The following is a 16,493-nucleotide window of genomic DNA, read 5'->3' on the forward strand; positions in this document are numbered from 1 at the left end:
TGCTGGATAGAGGAGTTTTCCAATCCTTCTGTTTAAGACAAGGGCTCACAGTTTACTTGCTTGTGGTCTGTGCAGCGCCCCAATGGTGGTCAGTTACTCCTGTGGCCTCCTCTGCCTCCCTCCCTCTGTCTCTCAGTTGCCGTCTCCTCTGCCATGACTATCGTCATCCTCAGACAGGCCCTGTTTCCTCCTGTACTCTTTCTTATTTTGTACGTTGAGTATATTATTTGCTTTTCTGGAAGTCCATTTCCAAATCCACAGCGGTCTGTGGTTCATAGCTGTAGGCACAAGCCAGCAGAGCCAAGCACTTGATGCTTCTGTGAGGATCTTAACAGGTTTTGTGCAGTTAACAGTCTCACTGGGTGTAAGGAGTAGCATCATTCTCCATCTATACAGCTTTGCATTTTATAAATAAAATTGTTTATTAATATTTATTTATAATACATTATCTAACATTTATAATATGTTATATATTATATCACATATCACATGTTACATATTATATAGTTATATGTGATATTGTAATAAATGTGTCAGGGCGGCAGTGTCTATCTGTAGCTGTGTTATCCACCCTTTTGCTGCATGTTTGGGCACCTGTCAGGAGACCCTACTGAGGGGACCACAACCTCCTCAGAATCACTGGGTCTGATTGTGCAACCAGTTTGACTTTCCTTGCCCCGTCTCACTTTGCCAAGAACTTTCTGTTTCTTACTTAGTTTTCAGCTCATAACTAAACTTCATTTTGCACTCTCAAACCAGACTTCTTTCCTCTGAGAACCCTCAGTCATGGATCGATAGGTTTTGAGGGATTTTTTTTTTTTTAATTAAATCTCCAGCTGGGAAATAGACACCAGTTCCTTTTCTCTGCCCCTCTCCCCACACAGTCATGAAGGTCAGTGTGGGGACTGGAATAGACCAAGACCAGCATATTTCCCTGAGATGCCCACTGGCTGTCCACCATATCACAGCTACCCTCCCCTGCCCAGTCTGTGCAGTTGAGCTCACTGACTCCTTGGCTGTGCAGTGAATTGGGTGCAGCCCAAAGTTCACACTGTACCGTGCTGAATCCCAGCGTGTCCACTGGCAGGCACTTGTGTGATGTGATGTACTGTTGGACGGACGTGGGAGATGTGTAACGCCTCGTTCTCTGCCCTTTGGCACGTGGACAAGTCAAAAGAAAACAAATACACAGCTTCCGAGGTACAAGGGTGGGGGTGCAGGTCACAGAGCTAAGGGTGGAGTGGGCTGGGAGGAGCTTCTGTCCAGAATGGAAAGGGGCGTGGCTGAAGAAAGTCGGAAGACTGGGAGTGTGATAAAGCCCACTGTGACTAGGAAGCAGCCGTGTGTTTGGAGACATTTAATCACCTTCTGAAGGAACACAGAAAAGACTCCAGGGCCCTAACACAGACGGAAATTTCTTAGAACCTTTCTAAAAGGTGATCCAGTGATCTAGAGACTCAGTTTCGATTTTGGCTCTTACCTCTTGAGTGGTAAGGGACAATTGCTTTCACCATGTGACCAAATGACTTACCTGTAGAAAGCAGGGAAGGCAGGCTGGCATAGTTGCTGCTGTAAACCCTTGATTCTGTGTCCCTCAGAAGCCAAATTTGAATGTGATGTTTAAGCCCACATGCTGAAATGAGACAGACTGGTAACCACCTCAGAGCAGAGCCAACTGTGCCGGATGGCTTCCTAACCCCGATTTTCTATGCACTAATATAAACACTCGGGGATTCGTTGTCTGACTTTACTTAGCAAACACTTTCCTAAATGTGCAAGAAGCATCCCTTTCTCCATCGGGTGCAGGTAAATGTTCTCCGGGAGCCCCAAACACCCCACTGCCACCCAAGTGTCACTGCATTCAGAGATGCCCACACTGCCACCCAAGTGTCACTGCATTCAGAGATGCCCACACTGCCACCCAAGTGTCACCCAAGTGTCACTGCACTCAGAGAGGCCCACACTGCCACCCAAGTGTCACTGCACTCAGAGATGCCCACACTGCCACCCAAGTGTCACCCAAGTGTCACTGCACTCAGAGATGCCCAAGCTGACACTTTTCTGCTTTAACTCCCCAAGTGACAACTGCGATAAGATGGCTTTTTGAGGTGGCAGCTGGAGCTCCCCTCCGCTCCCTCTGCTTCCTCTGGACTCAGCACTTTTCCTTTTTGCTCTGGATAAATTGCAGTTGATTTAAATGCACCGCAGATCCTTGCCATTTTATGGCTGATTGCTTCTAAGCAATAGGAGGAACATGTGTGCACGCTTGACTGTGAATGCTTGTGAGTGGGTGGTGAGCCAGGGGCAGGCCCACGGAGTGGCCCTCCTTCCAAGGCCCTCTCCCGCCCGCCCTTTTGATGAGGCCAAGGAGAAGATTTTAAATTAGCAAGCAGCAGAGGTTGGACGCTATGGTCTATCTGCTTCTCCCCTTTCTCTGCTTCCAGCCATACCCTCACGTCTGAGATGGAAGCCACCTTGCTCTCGCCCCATTTAGCGCCGCTAGTATACAGCGCTGACAAAGTTTTCTTGGAGTTGTTTTTGGTGGAGGGGCTGATTTCGCCACAACCACCATGCACCATGGGAATGCTGCAAATACTTCAGAATGTCACATTGTCAAAATATCTATATTTCGGGCTCAGAAGCTAGACAGCTCGTTTGGCTGCTAGGCCCACAAGATGTTCTGCCATTTGTTGTGGTCTAAAAACTTTCCCCCTCGCTGGAAGAAAATAATTATCCATTGTTTCATATCATCTCCAGGTTCCTTTCGTGAGTTTTTTTTTTCCCTATCTTTCTTTTTCTAACATGAGAGAGTAGAAGTCAGGAGGTCCTGTGCGGCGTATTGAACTTCTTACTTACTAACAATCCTTAGGAAAGAAGGTGTTTCCTTATGACGATCAACTTTTTATATGGAACCGATTTTGCAATAGTTGGTAGAATCTCTTCAGTTGTGTGACAGGGAATGGGAAAAGGGGGGAAGTGACCTGCGTTTTTAGAGGCATGCAGGATGGAAATCAGTGTCCAAGAGATCACTCATGGCTCGGTGGTATCACAGCTTGGCGTGCACGTCATCTTTATTTCATGGAGTATGGACTTGAATTCCTCTCTCTCTCTCTCTCTCTCTCTCTCTCTCTCTCTCTCTCTCTCTCTCTGTGTGTGTGTGTGTGTGTGTGTGTGAGAGAGAGAGAGAGGGGGGGGATACCCTCAAAGGAAAGCAAAAGGATACAGAGGGCACTTAAGGAATGAGCAACTGCCAGTGGGTAGAGGTGGCCTCTAGAAGAGTAACTTCTATTTTGAAATGGTGATAATCCCAGGCCTAGAGAGGCTTGGCCAGTAAAATGACAAAAAGAAGCAAAGAAAACGTGGCTTGGCTCCAGTGGCAAGCGCTCTGGTGTTGGCAAAACCCTTGAGTTTCTGTGTCATAACCCACAGAGAAAGACCACACTGCCCTGATTGTGTGTGTGTGTGTGTGTGTGTGTGTGTATGTGTGTGTGTATATGTGTGTGTGTATATATATAATTTTTTTTTCCTCTCCACCGTTGAATGTTTGGGGGAATGAGTGCTTTGTATCAACAACCCTTTTACTATTATTATTATTATTATTATTATTATTATTATTCAGGGATAAAGTCTCCCATTTCCAACGTCCAGTTTCTCCTGTTTTTATTGGCAAGCCTGACATCCTTATATTAATCCTATTGTTTCAGTGGGAAGGAATTCAAGACCTGCCTTCTTCCAGACTTGCAGGAGTAAGTGAGGAGTTTGGCTTGCCAAGTTGGCCAGCTCATGCTCTGGGCCATAGTTTCCTCTTAACTGAGCTTTGTTAGTGTTTGCCTGGAGGCAAAACCAGTAGAAACAAGACTGGAGAGTAATAGAAAGAAGAGCTAACTATCACGCCACACTACCCCCTGACTTGTCAGGGTTGGGGGTGATCAAACCTATGAGTGACACCCGATACTGCTGCCTTTCCTCCACCGGAAGGACAGGAACAACGAATGCAGCCCCGGACATTAAACACTATAGATTCTTCAGATAATGCGACCCCCCCCCCCCCCGTGTGGTGGTGGTTGTTCTGGAGGCAGCTGACACCCACATTTGGCAGACCACCGACTCCAGGAAGGCAGTGTCTGGAGGGCTGGGCTTTGAGGGCTTTTCCAGGGACGAGCTCAAAAATGTCTTGAGGGCCTCTAGTGAGGTACCATCTACTTTGCCACTTGAGAACCTGATGAGGATTCCTGCAAGTAACACGTGGAGTTCATTAGGACTCTCAGTGTTTGTCCTGGCCTCCCACAGCTGCGTTCAGAGAAAACTGTTGGTTAGTGCTTTCTTACACGGTGGTGTGGACTCCTGGGCTGGACTGGAGCTGTACCACAGGATGCTGTAGAGCCTTGGGCAAATTGCCTAGCTCTCTAGGCCTCAGTTTCCTCATCAGTAAAGAGGGCATGATAGGAGACCTCGTCTTGTTGGGAAAGTCAACAGGATAATTGGAACATAGCATTTGAAAGAGAACCTGGCACGGAGAACACCAGCTTTTAGTTTAGATACTGTACACCTTCTTTCTCCAACTGTAGGGCAATGGGGTATCTGGAATCAAGGAACTCAACATTCCTAGCTTGTATCACCTGTCATAGGGTTGGCGTTTCCATCTGCTTTCAATAATTGTTCTCTAGCAGCTAATAATACATGCCATATATAATATAGACATATATCTATGACTCTTCTATGCCATATAGTTACAAATAATATGCAATGTTTGACATGCTCTAATGATGTTTATTAGGTTATGTAATGAATTATGTGGATATCATATTCATAGTATAGTACATACATTTAGGTGGATTTAGAATTTCTGAGAAAACTATCTAGATTGTTGTGTTGCCCAACATTTGATGATTTAAAGCCCTCTAGGTTTTGGCCCAGCCATTGAGTAATGAATGAGTCAGTTACTTTGAAATAGTTTGATGAAATTAAGAAAGTAAAGAGAACTGAGGTTTGAATAGTGAGTTGTTGCTGAATCCAATTACCCTCATAAGAAAGTATTTACAAATTCTCCGAGGATTGTTTATACCATGTGCAGATTTCTCCTCCTTATATTAAGCTGCTAATGTCTGATAGAATTGTGAGTAGATCTGTGGGCAGAAATTGTTTGCATTTCTTCCTCGCATCTTGTGTATCGTATAAATTGATTTTGAGTTTAGAACTAAGTTGCTCAGTCACGTGATGCCCATGTTATCCCAATTTGTGTTATTATGTATCGCCTTGCTTTGGAAACCATATTCCATGTTGTTTCATTTTGATTTTGTATGTTCTTTTTAAAGTGACTATGTTTGCATGTGAATTTCTGTTGTTATTTCTCTTTTCTTTTGAGCATGACTCACGTTTCGTTTTGTGTTTCTTTTAGGTTTTGTTTTGTTTCATAAGATCCCACTGGATGGGTAGCTGAGGTAAAGGAAAGACAAAGGCTGGGCTGTGGTGCTTGTGGCCCAACGCCCGTGAGCTGGACTCTGGGACTGCTGTTGCCTATCCCAGGAAGTGCTGCTTATTTGGGGGTGTCTGGTGGAAATGGGTAATCTCCGAGGATGTTTGCAGCCTGCTTGTTGTGAGCTGTGACTGGGGAACCCCAAGACTGCAGAGGCAGGGGTCAGGCAGCTGAGAAGCAGCGGAAGAACACACTTAGATTCACCTTCTGTTCTTACAATAGTTCAAATATAGAATCGAAGTGAAATCTCATTGGATTATGCCTCTCTAATGAAAAGCGAGCTGTTTGAGTATACGGAAAATGTGCTGACATTAATTGCTTCTGTTTATTAAAGGTGATTTGCAAATTAAAAAACTATGCATCTATCATCTATCCATCTCTCTGTTTGTCTATCATCTATCATATCTATCTATCTATCATCTATCTATCATCTATCTACATATCTATCTATCATCTATCTACATATCTATCATCTATCTATCATCTATCTACATATCTATCAATCATCTATCTACATATCTATCATCTATCTATCATCTATCTATCTATCTATCATCTATCTACATATCTATCTATCTATCTATCTATCTATCAATCATCTATCTATCTATCTATCTATCTTCTATCTAAAGTCATAGCTAGGTCTAAGTGCACACTAAAAGTCTAATCCACACATAACATCTATTTCAGCAACATCTTCTGTTCTCTAACCTTTGCTGACGTCTGTGATTTCCACTTACAACCCTGTGACTGATAGACTTAAAGGCACATTGGTGGTGTCATTAGTAGGTTCTTTGTTTTGCTGGCAGCAAAGACCCAAACTCTTAGCTTAAGTGTCAGAGCACCTAAAGCTAACCATTGCTTTTAAAGTCCACCCGGCAGGTAGAACGGAGCAGCACCAAGGACTGTGTGGCCAGGAGTGTGGAGCTGAATTAACCACAATCTGAGAATAAAGAATGGTAGGGTATATGCATATAGGGAATTAAAATCTTGTCCCTCCCCATTGCCCTCTGCTAACCACCTGCCCTGTAGGAGTTTGCCTAGCTGGAGGGCCTCAGATCTCATGCTGTTTGAATTACAGAGCTGCAGTTTCTCTAGTGTGAATAGGCATGCAAACTGAGCTGTTGGCCTGCTGTGAGCGGGAGAGCATGTCTAAGGACAATCCCTGGAGCATGCTGCTCTACTGCTGCGTCCTGACCCAGCAGCAGAGAGGTGGCCAGCTGCTAATGAATGCGGGCTCCTTGAAGAAAGAACAGCCTCCCAGCTACCAATCCCTGTGGCCCCCAACCACTCCTCACCGGGCCTTAACCCTCTCATTCACTTTGTCATGGCAGTGGCCTTTGTGGGATTCATCCCATCTGCACCAGGCAGCAACTTTGTCTGTGCCTCCACTCTCACTTGGGATATTTCATTTAAAAACCATACTCAGCTCATTATACACTCACATACATAGCATAGCTAGAATGGAAACTTATTAACATTCCTTTTTTAAAAGGTAGTTTATCTTAAAGGACTTATAGGTTTTTCTCTTAACAATCCCAGCATGTTTGGTAACTATTTTGAATCCTCTGTAAGTGTGTCCATCAATCTTAATAAACCAGAGCCTGTTTAGGCCCCACTTGACCTAAGACGAACACTGTGGTATTTTGTACAGAGCCACTAGAGTATGGCTTGATTCGGGTTTTTCTGTTGAGTCCATGGATTAGAGTGTTTGCACTGGCCATCCACACTGTGGCCTGAGAGGGCCGTCACTTCCACAGACCTCTCAAAGGCTTTGTCTCCGGGTGCACAGTGGGCCTTAGCACAGAGGGCTCCGTGTCCTGAACACCCCCACTGCTCAGCTTGCTGCAGCTAAGTGACAGCTCCTGTCACCACTGAGATTTCTGTCTTTCTCAAAGGTGTTGACTTACCCAGAGGCCAGCTAATAGCAGAAATCTTGACCCCTCAAAGGAAAGTGAAATTCAAACTGTCAGGCAGGCAGGCAAGCAGAGGCTCAATGTGGCCAACACTCTTAAATATCGGCCATTTGGCACCAAAAAAAAAACCTCAACAAAACAAAACAAAACAATTTAAGCTTTGATGTTATTCCATAAAAGGATGATGGATTATTTAAAGATTATTTTATAAGTTCCTCAGATCAGAAAGAAAAAAAGGGGGGAGGGGAGGAATAATTTCAGTTAACAGCTAGGAGAAATGTAGGTTAATGTTTTTGTTCTGAGATGTAAAGAAGTGGACAGATAAGGAGATTTAATATCAAACGTCACTTGGCATCTTCCAGGGGACAACGAGAGCAATGGCTATTAGAAAATTGTTTCTTATGGCTCCTGTGTTCTTTGCCTTTTCTTCTTTATAACCCCCAAGGGCTGCCACCAGCAACACGGCGTCTCTTTCCTATGCCCTTCCTTTTATCCCTGGCTCTCTTTGGTCCCCCTGAAGAAGTTTGCTCTCTGAGGATTCACAGTGGTGCATATTTCATTTTTACAGCACCAGGAAGGGAGAAGGGACATTTTTTGCTGGAGTTAGGTCTGTGCTCTCTGACAGGAACTGGCATTACAGTGCCAGGCAAGTCTCCACACTCACAGTGGTCTAGGTGAGCCATCACCTGCCTAAACCCCAGGGGCAGCTGTCAGGACACCAACCATGTCCCGAGGGAGCAAGGACCCAAGTTTCCAAATCTTATTCTCTAAGGAAGATGTGAAACCTGGATTTTTATATGAAACATACCTATTTTTAAAAAGTTGGCTCAGTTATTTTTAAAACATTATGTAGGCCAACAAAGCCTGCCTGTGGGCCGCCAGTCTGTTCCTTCTGTCTTAGAGAGAGTCATTGTTCCCCACTGTATCCGTCTGTCTTTCCCTGCAAACTCTCTTTCTCCACACCTGCCACTGTCAGGGGCGTTAAGCAAGTTCTGACAGGAACTTCACCCATCCGAAGGTGCACAACTGTCTGTTGCCCTGTGATTCCCTCCTAGCTGGGACCCCAGGCCCTGTCACCTTGCTGGGTTGTCCCTACAGTCCTGTCTTCTCACCATTCTCCAAGCACATCCTGAATCCTAGTCAGCACTGTCCTCTGCTTTATCTGACACAAATCCCTTCTCTCCAGGTCCCATGTCTTCTAGACTCTCAAGAGAGCAGAATGATGAGAAGAGTCCCCCTCCCCTATCTCCATGCTGTCCTCAGTGGACTGATGGCCCTACTTAGCCAGAAACCATCGCCTCAAGAGATAGGGTTCCATAGCCTGTTGACCCACCATGGTTGGGTCTCTGAGGCCCTCTCAGTCAGCTTCTGACACCATGAGAGATCATTCTGAGGCACAACAGCAGCCAACATAGAACCATCCTAAGGCTGAAGAGGGCTGTCTCCCAGCAGGAGACAGGAACCCCAGTACCCTGGATGTATTAGAGAGAGTCAGCTGAGCAATAACTCCCACTCCCAGTTCCCACTCCCACTCCCACTCCTCCAGCCTCAGGCCTCCCCACAGCCAAGAAAACCAATGCGTTCCATCTCCATCTTGGCCCTCTACTCTTCTGGATCCTGAACTACCCCTCGCAATAGCTAGGGTCTTGAAGTCTGAGCAGCAGGCTTACACAGGAGCTTGCAGAGTAAGCAACTGAGAGAGCCTGGGACTGAATGCAGTTTTAGGGGTATGTTGAGAAAACAGGCAGGGAGCACTTCCTTGCTCCTGCTACCCCCCACCCTCCACCCCCATCTTTCTAAACTGACCCCATGTTTGTTGGCTGCTCTGCCTAATTATAACACACTCAACTCCTCCCCCACACACACACCCTCTTGCAAACTAGACTCTCAAGCCTGAGCTGACTTCTGCCTGTGAGGGGGTGGTTCACACCTCCACCTGCTTTGATACATGCCATCTAGAGTCCCTCCCTTTGCTTCCATCTCATCCTTTCACACTCAAATTGAAACTCTCTTCATCTTGTTTGGTCTAGACTGGAGATTCATGGGGAGGGCTCCACTGAAGGGGAATGATTCCATACAACACGGAGCTCAGGAGGTGGCTGCCTCCAGCTGTGTGGGCTGTGCCAGGCTCTCTGCTTTACCATGACAGAGCTCCCCGGGATCCTGTAGTTCAGCAGATCTGACTCCAAGGAACCTGGTACAGAAGTTGCCTTTAAGAACATTCTGCCCCTTTTGCATACCCTCAATTCTTAGCAATCTGTCAAGCTTACCTAAGAGCACCTGGGACAGCTGAGGGCTCTCCTGAATTTAAATTGCTTTCGGGTGAGTGCTGCCAGGCTTAAATTAGGTTGACAGAATTCCCAGCCCAGAAAGTTAGATGGCAGTTTCTGCTCAAGAGGCAGCTTCCCAGTGTGGATAACCATTTCCTTGTTCTGGTCTCAGGGGCAGAGGGACCTCCCAGCTATTTGAGCATGACATAAATCATTCACTCCGCATTTAGTCTGGACTCACACTTCAGGGTAGTCAGTGATAGTGAAGCAACTCCCAACCCACACTACAGCCATTGTCTGTGTTCTGAGTCTTAGTTTTCTTGGGAGGGAGGAAAAACGTATAAGAAACAAAGAAAAGAACCGGAATTTTTCTCACCAGCTTAATTTTAGCCGATGCATACATGAACTCACAAACAAATAAGAAGTAGCAAGACATTCTCAAGAAAGACGTGTCCCTGGGCTTCATCCCTGTTGGGTCCAAACCCATTTGCTGGAATCCAGAGGCAGTTCATGACTCACTTTTGTGCCTTTTTCCCCCTATAATATTCTGGGTTTTCAAGTCTCTTTTTTCCACATTTCCTGTAAACAATGCATCTCTCTTTTTTTTTTTTTTTTTTTTTTAAATGATTTTACTTTAAAGTACTGTTTTAACAGTGTGGCTAGACTATAAATGTACTCGCTGAATTCATCCATTTCTTTAACAAGCCAATAAAGTTTTGTGATTCATCTCCATGTGTCCTGTGTTCTCTGTAGATCACACCCCCTCTTCTGCCCCCCCCAAACACATATAGCCCCTGTGTCATTTGTGGTTGGGGGGGGCTGAGACATGTCAATAAGGAGTTTTGGGGAGTCCCACCTACAACAAGTCATGGCTTAGGGCCAGCTTTGAGAGTTTCCATCAGTAAGAATCACACACACACAAGAGGTATGGTGTATGATTCTAACGTGAGAACTACTTCCATTGGTTAAGAGGTATGGTACAGAGTATACACAAGGAAGCTTTGTGTTTTGTTTTGCTTTTTTTTTTTTTTTCTTTTACCAACTAAATTTTTATATTCTTTAGAAAATACTTTTGATGTTTTGCCCCAGCAAGAGGGCACACCATGTCCTATCAACTCATTCACTAAGCAGCTCACGCCAGAGACAGCAGCTTTTATGGTCCAGGACAGAGATCTCACGGACAGCAGTGCCTGGAGAGACATGACCAGTTATGGCGGTGGACAGCCCACATGTCATGTCCCCTTAGTCTCCATTACAGGCTCTTCAGACCTTCCCTTCCTCGTGCCCCACTTTGGCCACAGGCCAAAAAAATAAGATTTAAACAACTGCACCTTGGATTTATTTGAGCACCCAGAAGGGGTTATTGTTACTGTACGAGTGGTGTTTAACTTGGGGTAAATTCACCTTACAATCAAAAGGGAGTCTACCCTGGACTTAAAGGATGCTGATGGTAGTTAAGGGGTATTGATTTTGTGATGTTCCACCGGCTTCCTAGGGCTCCTCACAGCCCTCCGGAGCTTACCCAACGGTACAGTTTTCCGTAGTTTAACATGCTCACCCCTTCTGGGCCTGGCCATTGAGCAGAGATTATTCTTGACCACGGTGAGTTGTCAGGTTAACCAGTCACTGAGAAGGCGTCTGCTCCCTGTCTCAGGAAGCCCCCAGGTGTTTGTGTCACCCAAGAAGCCCTTGCAGATCTTGGCATGTGAGTGTGGGGCCTGGTGGTAACGCCAGCACCTGCTTTTCACTTTTTACCTTATGAGGCAGGTTGTGTCAGGAGGTTTCGGCGCCAGTCACCTCATGAGAACCCAGACCGTGTTTTCACTGGGCATGGAGGATTTGTTCTTTTGACCGATGTCATCGAGTGCCTTTGCTCATGTCCCTTGATTTCCAGACCTCCTTATCCTCCTGGGGTTGTTTCAATATCTAATGAGTGATCCTTTAAAAAAAAAAAGATTTATTATTTGTAAAGTACATTGTAGCTGTCTTCAGACATACCAGAAGAGGGCATCAGATCTCATTACAGATGGTTGTGAGCCTCCATGTGGTTGCTGGGATTTGAACTCAGGACCTCTGGAAGAACAGTCAGTGTGCTCTTAACTGCTGAGTCATCTGACCAGCCTAATGAGCGATCCTAATAGAGATCGGCACAGCAGGGCTGGGGTGTGGTCCGACGGGATGGTAAAGGACATATCATATCCAGCTACCTCCATGCACAGAATCTAGACAGCAGAACAAAGTGTCACAAAGGCCTGACTTGGCCTGGGCCTCTGCAGCACCAAGACACAGAGCAGCCTCCACACATGGAGTCCTCCCTGCACCCCTTTCTGGCAGCCCAGGACTGGGAGAGACTGCCAAGGGCATATGCTAATTTTCCAGTCATTTGGTCAAGTCCATTTCACATGCCACAAGATCTCAGAGCCTGTGTTTACTGAATTAAAATCTCTGCCCAGCCACAAACTAACGAGCAGTAAGCTTTTCCCCTTCTTTCTGATAGTTTTATTACGTTTCCAAGGAGGGTCGGAGAAACAACTCCTGTGTTTATTTTCCACCCTTTTATCTCTTTTTAATAATCCCCATCAAACTGTAATCAGTTCTGAAGCACTGTTAAACAAAAATGTACGCTGTGCCGTTTGCTGCGGAGAATAGAATTCATTCTCAGGTAAGTTTGCGCAGCCTCAGCCAACGCCCCAGTGTCAGGGGGTAAACTCCCTTCTGCCTTCCACAGAGACCAAAACACAGCCTCCTGAGATGCTTCAGACATTGAATGAAAGGCTTCCTACGTGAGTGTTTATTTTGTACTGACGTCCAGGTCCTTGATTTGGGCAGTCCCATTGCCTCTCTGCCATGTGTCCAAGCACATGACTGAGATCGTTGTTTAATTCCATGTCGGCCACATGTGGCCCTCCCAAGTCTGAGTAGAGAAGGCGGCGCCATGCCTGGCGCATTCTGTGTGTGGAAGAATCGAGAGGTCTGTCGGGGTTGCTTTATTGCTCCAGCCTTTCCCGGGCTTGGGTCTTCTAGTGTTCAGTCATCACTAGAGGTGGTAAAGGTTCCCCGCTGTCATTTTCCATGTCACCTCCTTGTCCCCTCAGTAGGATGGTGGTAACTAGAACACACACTGAGTTCTTCCTTAGATTGTTACATCAAGGCTATTCAAGACCTAGGGTATTCTGGTATGTCAAAATCAGGCAAGACACTGAGCTCAGCTTGGGGTGACACCAGAGCCCACCAAGCAGGTGTCCTCAGGGATGACAGTCTGTGTGATATTTATAATCTGCCACTTTGGTTTCCATAATTTGGGAACTTGTTAGGGCCCAGGTGAGACTGTCTGTAGTCTGTAAGGCCCTGCCCTGGCCCCGCCCCCTCTCAGAGAGCATCCTTTGGTGGCTGAGTCCATCTTACTTCTGTATAACCCGATGTGAGGTACCTCTACCTGCTTAGCTTATTCCTCCCCCACACCTTAGGAAATAGTTTGCTCTATTTAGCTCTCATCCTGTTTCTGTACAGCACTCACATCCCAAATACGCTTCTTCATCTTTTCTTTAATTTTTTATGCTTTAAGACTTTTAAATTGGTTGGATGGAATCATGGGTGGTGGTGGTCTGTGTATGAGGGAAAAAAGAGAGAAATTAAGTGTTGATGAGAGAACGGTAGTACACACATGCAAAGATGCACACACTCGTGTACACACATGTACATACACGTGGCTCTGCATACTTTCAGTCTTCTTTGACTACATTGGATTTAATAACGGTGCATAGATCATTCCACCTAGTTATCTTTATAGTGTTCACTGCTTGTAATGCTCCCAGATGGTTAAAAATAAATAAATAAAAACCTTCCCATGTCATATATATATATATATATATATATATATATATATATATATATACTTTTTGTTTTTACTTTCTTATAAATAGCAAGAAATTTCGCTGAGAAGAAAATATTATAAATCCCACAAGGTTTGTGTTCTGTTCTGGGTTCCAAAATGTAGAGATTGAGTGGATTTCAAATTTGGCAAGGCCTCTGACTTGGCAGATACTCTTGTCCTTATTTATGGCAGCCTGGAAACTTCCACTTCCCCGGGCTTATAAATGATGCTGCCGATTTTGTCTCCCTCTCCTATCTTGATGTGAGTTATGAAATAACAAGCCTGAAGACTTCTTTTTTGTCGTTAACCCCTGTGTCTTGGTATGAGACTCATCTCATACAGAAAGTCCACTTTCCATTCGGCATCACCCGACAAAAAGAAAAACTGGAAATGTTGAGGGTTAAGACAGAGAAGATGGCAACTCTACAGCCTTCATTGTGGTCACAAAGTCCTCCAAGGACACCACCTCCTACACTCCGATTTGAAGATAGAAGACACAGGATCTCTTGGAGAGGTTTCCTAACAACGTGAACAGGTGATGAGCTCCCTCCACCTCCATTCTCTGAAGAAACAACTAAGAGATTGTCTTCCTCTTCTCCTCACCCCCCTTTTCCTCTTCTTCCTTCTCTTAATCCCTTCCTCCGTTCTGTGAGGCTAACTCACCCACTTGTTCTCTTTATAGGAGTGTTCCTCTGGGTGCTGTAGTGAGCAGATCGAAGCACGGGACCCCGGAATAGGCGGAGTCTCTGTGATTGGGCGGAGCCTCCATGATTGGGCGGAGCTTCTGTGATGGGGTGGAGCTTCCATGATGGGCAGAGCAGACAGATTTGCTGAGCACACACCACAGGCATTTCTTACTATTTACTGCCTTTTGCTTTTGTTTTGGCCTCACTCTGAACCCCAGAGTAGCTTTCAACTCTCAGCCATCCACCTGCCCCCCTCAGGCATGCTGGGATTGCGGGCATGAACCACCACATCAGGCCTGATAATCAATACTTTGGAAGAGCAAACTGTGTCTCCTCTGAGGCTGACACCAAGATACAGATGAATCCCTTAGGATTTTACCCGGAGAGGAGAGGTAGAATGGGAAGCCGAGGAGCTCTGCAAGAGGCCCAGACTGCAAGCTGGGAAAGCCCCTCGGAGCCTGAGGGGACATGACAGGTTAAGCCTTCACTGAGGCAGTATCTCCAGGACTGTTGGGGAGGTCTTGAGCCACAAATTAGTCGACTGAGGAGTTAGTTCTTTGTTTCCCAGGATAGTCCTCCCTCTTTTCCCTATCCCCCGTAGTTACTGGCATTGAAGCAGCCTGGGGAAAGCCCAGCCTCTGTAGATAGGTGGCAGAGCACAGCTCCTCAGACCCTTGTCAGCTGTTCTGTTACTGGGACCTGGGAGAGATACCCTTGAGGCTCTTCTGCTGAAGGTGCTGACTTAGCTAAGCCCCACCTCACAGATGAGCTGGTTACTACAGCTCTCCAGTCTCATGCAAAGCCTGTGTGCCCTCCCTCTGGACAGCACCTGCATCTTCCATGCAGGACCACTGGTCCCAGCGTGCCTGGGAACTCCTGCTTCCTTCAGTGATCCACCATCAAATTCAGGGCTTACAAGGGCTTCATCCAAAGTCATTCTGTACCACATGTCCACTTGGGAAATGCTGTCTATTAGAACTGTTTGAGAGGCCAGTTTTGAGCTGCAGCTTCCCTTTGGTTTATCATACCCTGATATGACTAGCACACCGTTTCTGTTTTGCCTGTCTCCGTGCTGAAACCACGAGTGCTTTCCTTTCAATTTTGTCTTTCAAACGAGTTTCCTATTGCAGCCGCCCCTGCTATTGATTCATATTCTTTCAGGAGAGCATCTATGGAGATATATATCATCAATACCTTGCCAGGTGGGTGAAAGAGACGGAGAGTGGAGCTATACATCTTCTTAAACGATAACCCTGCCCTGCTCTGCAGCAGACCTCCCTCCAGTGGGTTGTTCTAAACAGAAATGATGCCTTATTCAGAGTCTATAAACTAGATTGAATGCTTTCTATGTGCTAGGATGCTGGCTGTAGACTCAAAGTGCTTCAGAGACTTGTAGGGATCCGGGTATATGTAGGTGGCTGGTAAAGACCGGCTCAATGCGTAGGACAGAGCTACCCCAGCCTCAGTCCTAATTTCTGTATTGGAATATAGGCTTGGGGAAAATAAATTCAATTTTTTTAAGCTGAAGGGAGATCTGGTATTTGGTGTGAGATTTCCCAGTTTCTAAAGGTTGGCAAGGCCTATAACATTTTTTTTTCTTTTTTCTCTCCAGCAGTCAAACAAAACAGTCTTCATGCCCAATCATGGTGACTTGGCTGGACAGTCAGCCTGTGTCTTCAGGCTCAGTGCCTTCCCCACAGTATGAGTGGATAGACAGACAGACGTGTGTTAGGCGAGGCCGGGAATCCACAGCAATGCTGTATTAGAGCTAGATTGGGAAAGGAATAGGGGACCGGGCCAGAGAAACGTGCAATGTAAGACAGTGTAAGACATGTAAGACAGTGTAAGACAGTGTAAGACAGTGTAAGACGGTGTAAGACGGTGTAAGACGTGTAAGACAGTGTAAGACAGTGGCAATGACTCTGACCTGATCACCTGGGTCATATATATGCTGGTATATAAGCTACCTCTTGGGGCTTCCTCAGCTAGGGAGTGAATCTTTATGTTTGGGTGCTTGTCTGACAGTAGCTGCATGTTGCAATAGGACTGCTGTATAGCTCTGGGACAGAGGAGACACACAGGTGTGCCCTGGCCATGGCCACAGCGATAGTGAGACTGAGGGATAAAACATAGCCCCAACCCGGAAACTCATGACTTTCCAAAGCCCCTAGGATAACAGGCCATGGCATCTGAATTTGTAACCAGTATTTGCCAATTTGCCAGTGTCCTCTCTAGTGTTCTTCCTCCTCTTCCTCCTCCTCCTCCTCCTCC

The 16,493-nt window shown here is 45.9% G+C and overlaps 1 protein-coding gene across 6 annotated transcripts in view; it reads left to right on the forward strand.

Moving 5' to 3' along the window:
• The window catches only part of Ntrk2 (neurotrophic receptor tyrosine kinase 2), a 318,758-nt gene that overhangs the window by 119,978 nt on the left and 182,287 nt on the right, over window positions 1-16,493 (forward strand). The window contains exon 13 of one of the 6 annotated variants that reach the window (XM_021215218.1): window positions 5,399-10,394. The exons of 3 other annotated variants lie outside the window; for them this stretch is intronic. In XM_021215218.1, the coding sequence (XP_021070877.1) occupies window positions 5,399-5,436 (38 nt within the window). In that variant the 3' untranslated portion in view covers window positions 5,437-10,394. Of the gene's footprint in view, window positions 1-5,398; window positions 10,395-16,493 lie in introns of those variants that run through there. 2 more of the 6 variants (XM_029547604.1, XM_021215219.2) reach the window with 2 other exon arrangements.

The sequence above is a fragment of the Mus pahari genome, chromosome 16 (assembly GCF_900095145.1).
Source record: "Mus pahari chromosome 16, PAHARI_EIJ_v1.1, whole genome shotgun sequence".
In the NCBI taxonomy this organism is placed as follows: Eukaryota; Metazoa; Chordata; class Mammalia; order Rodentia; family Muridae; genus Mus; species Mus pahari.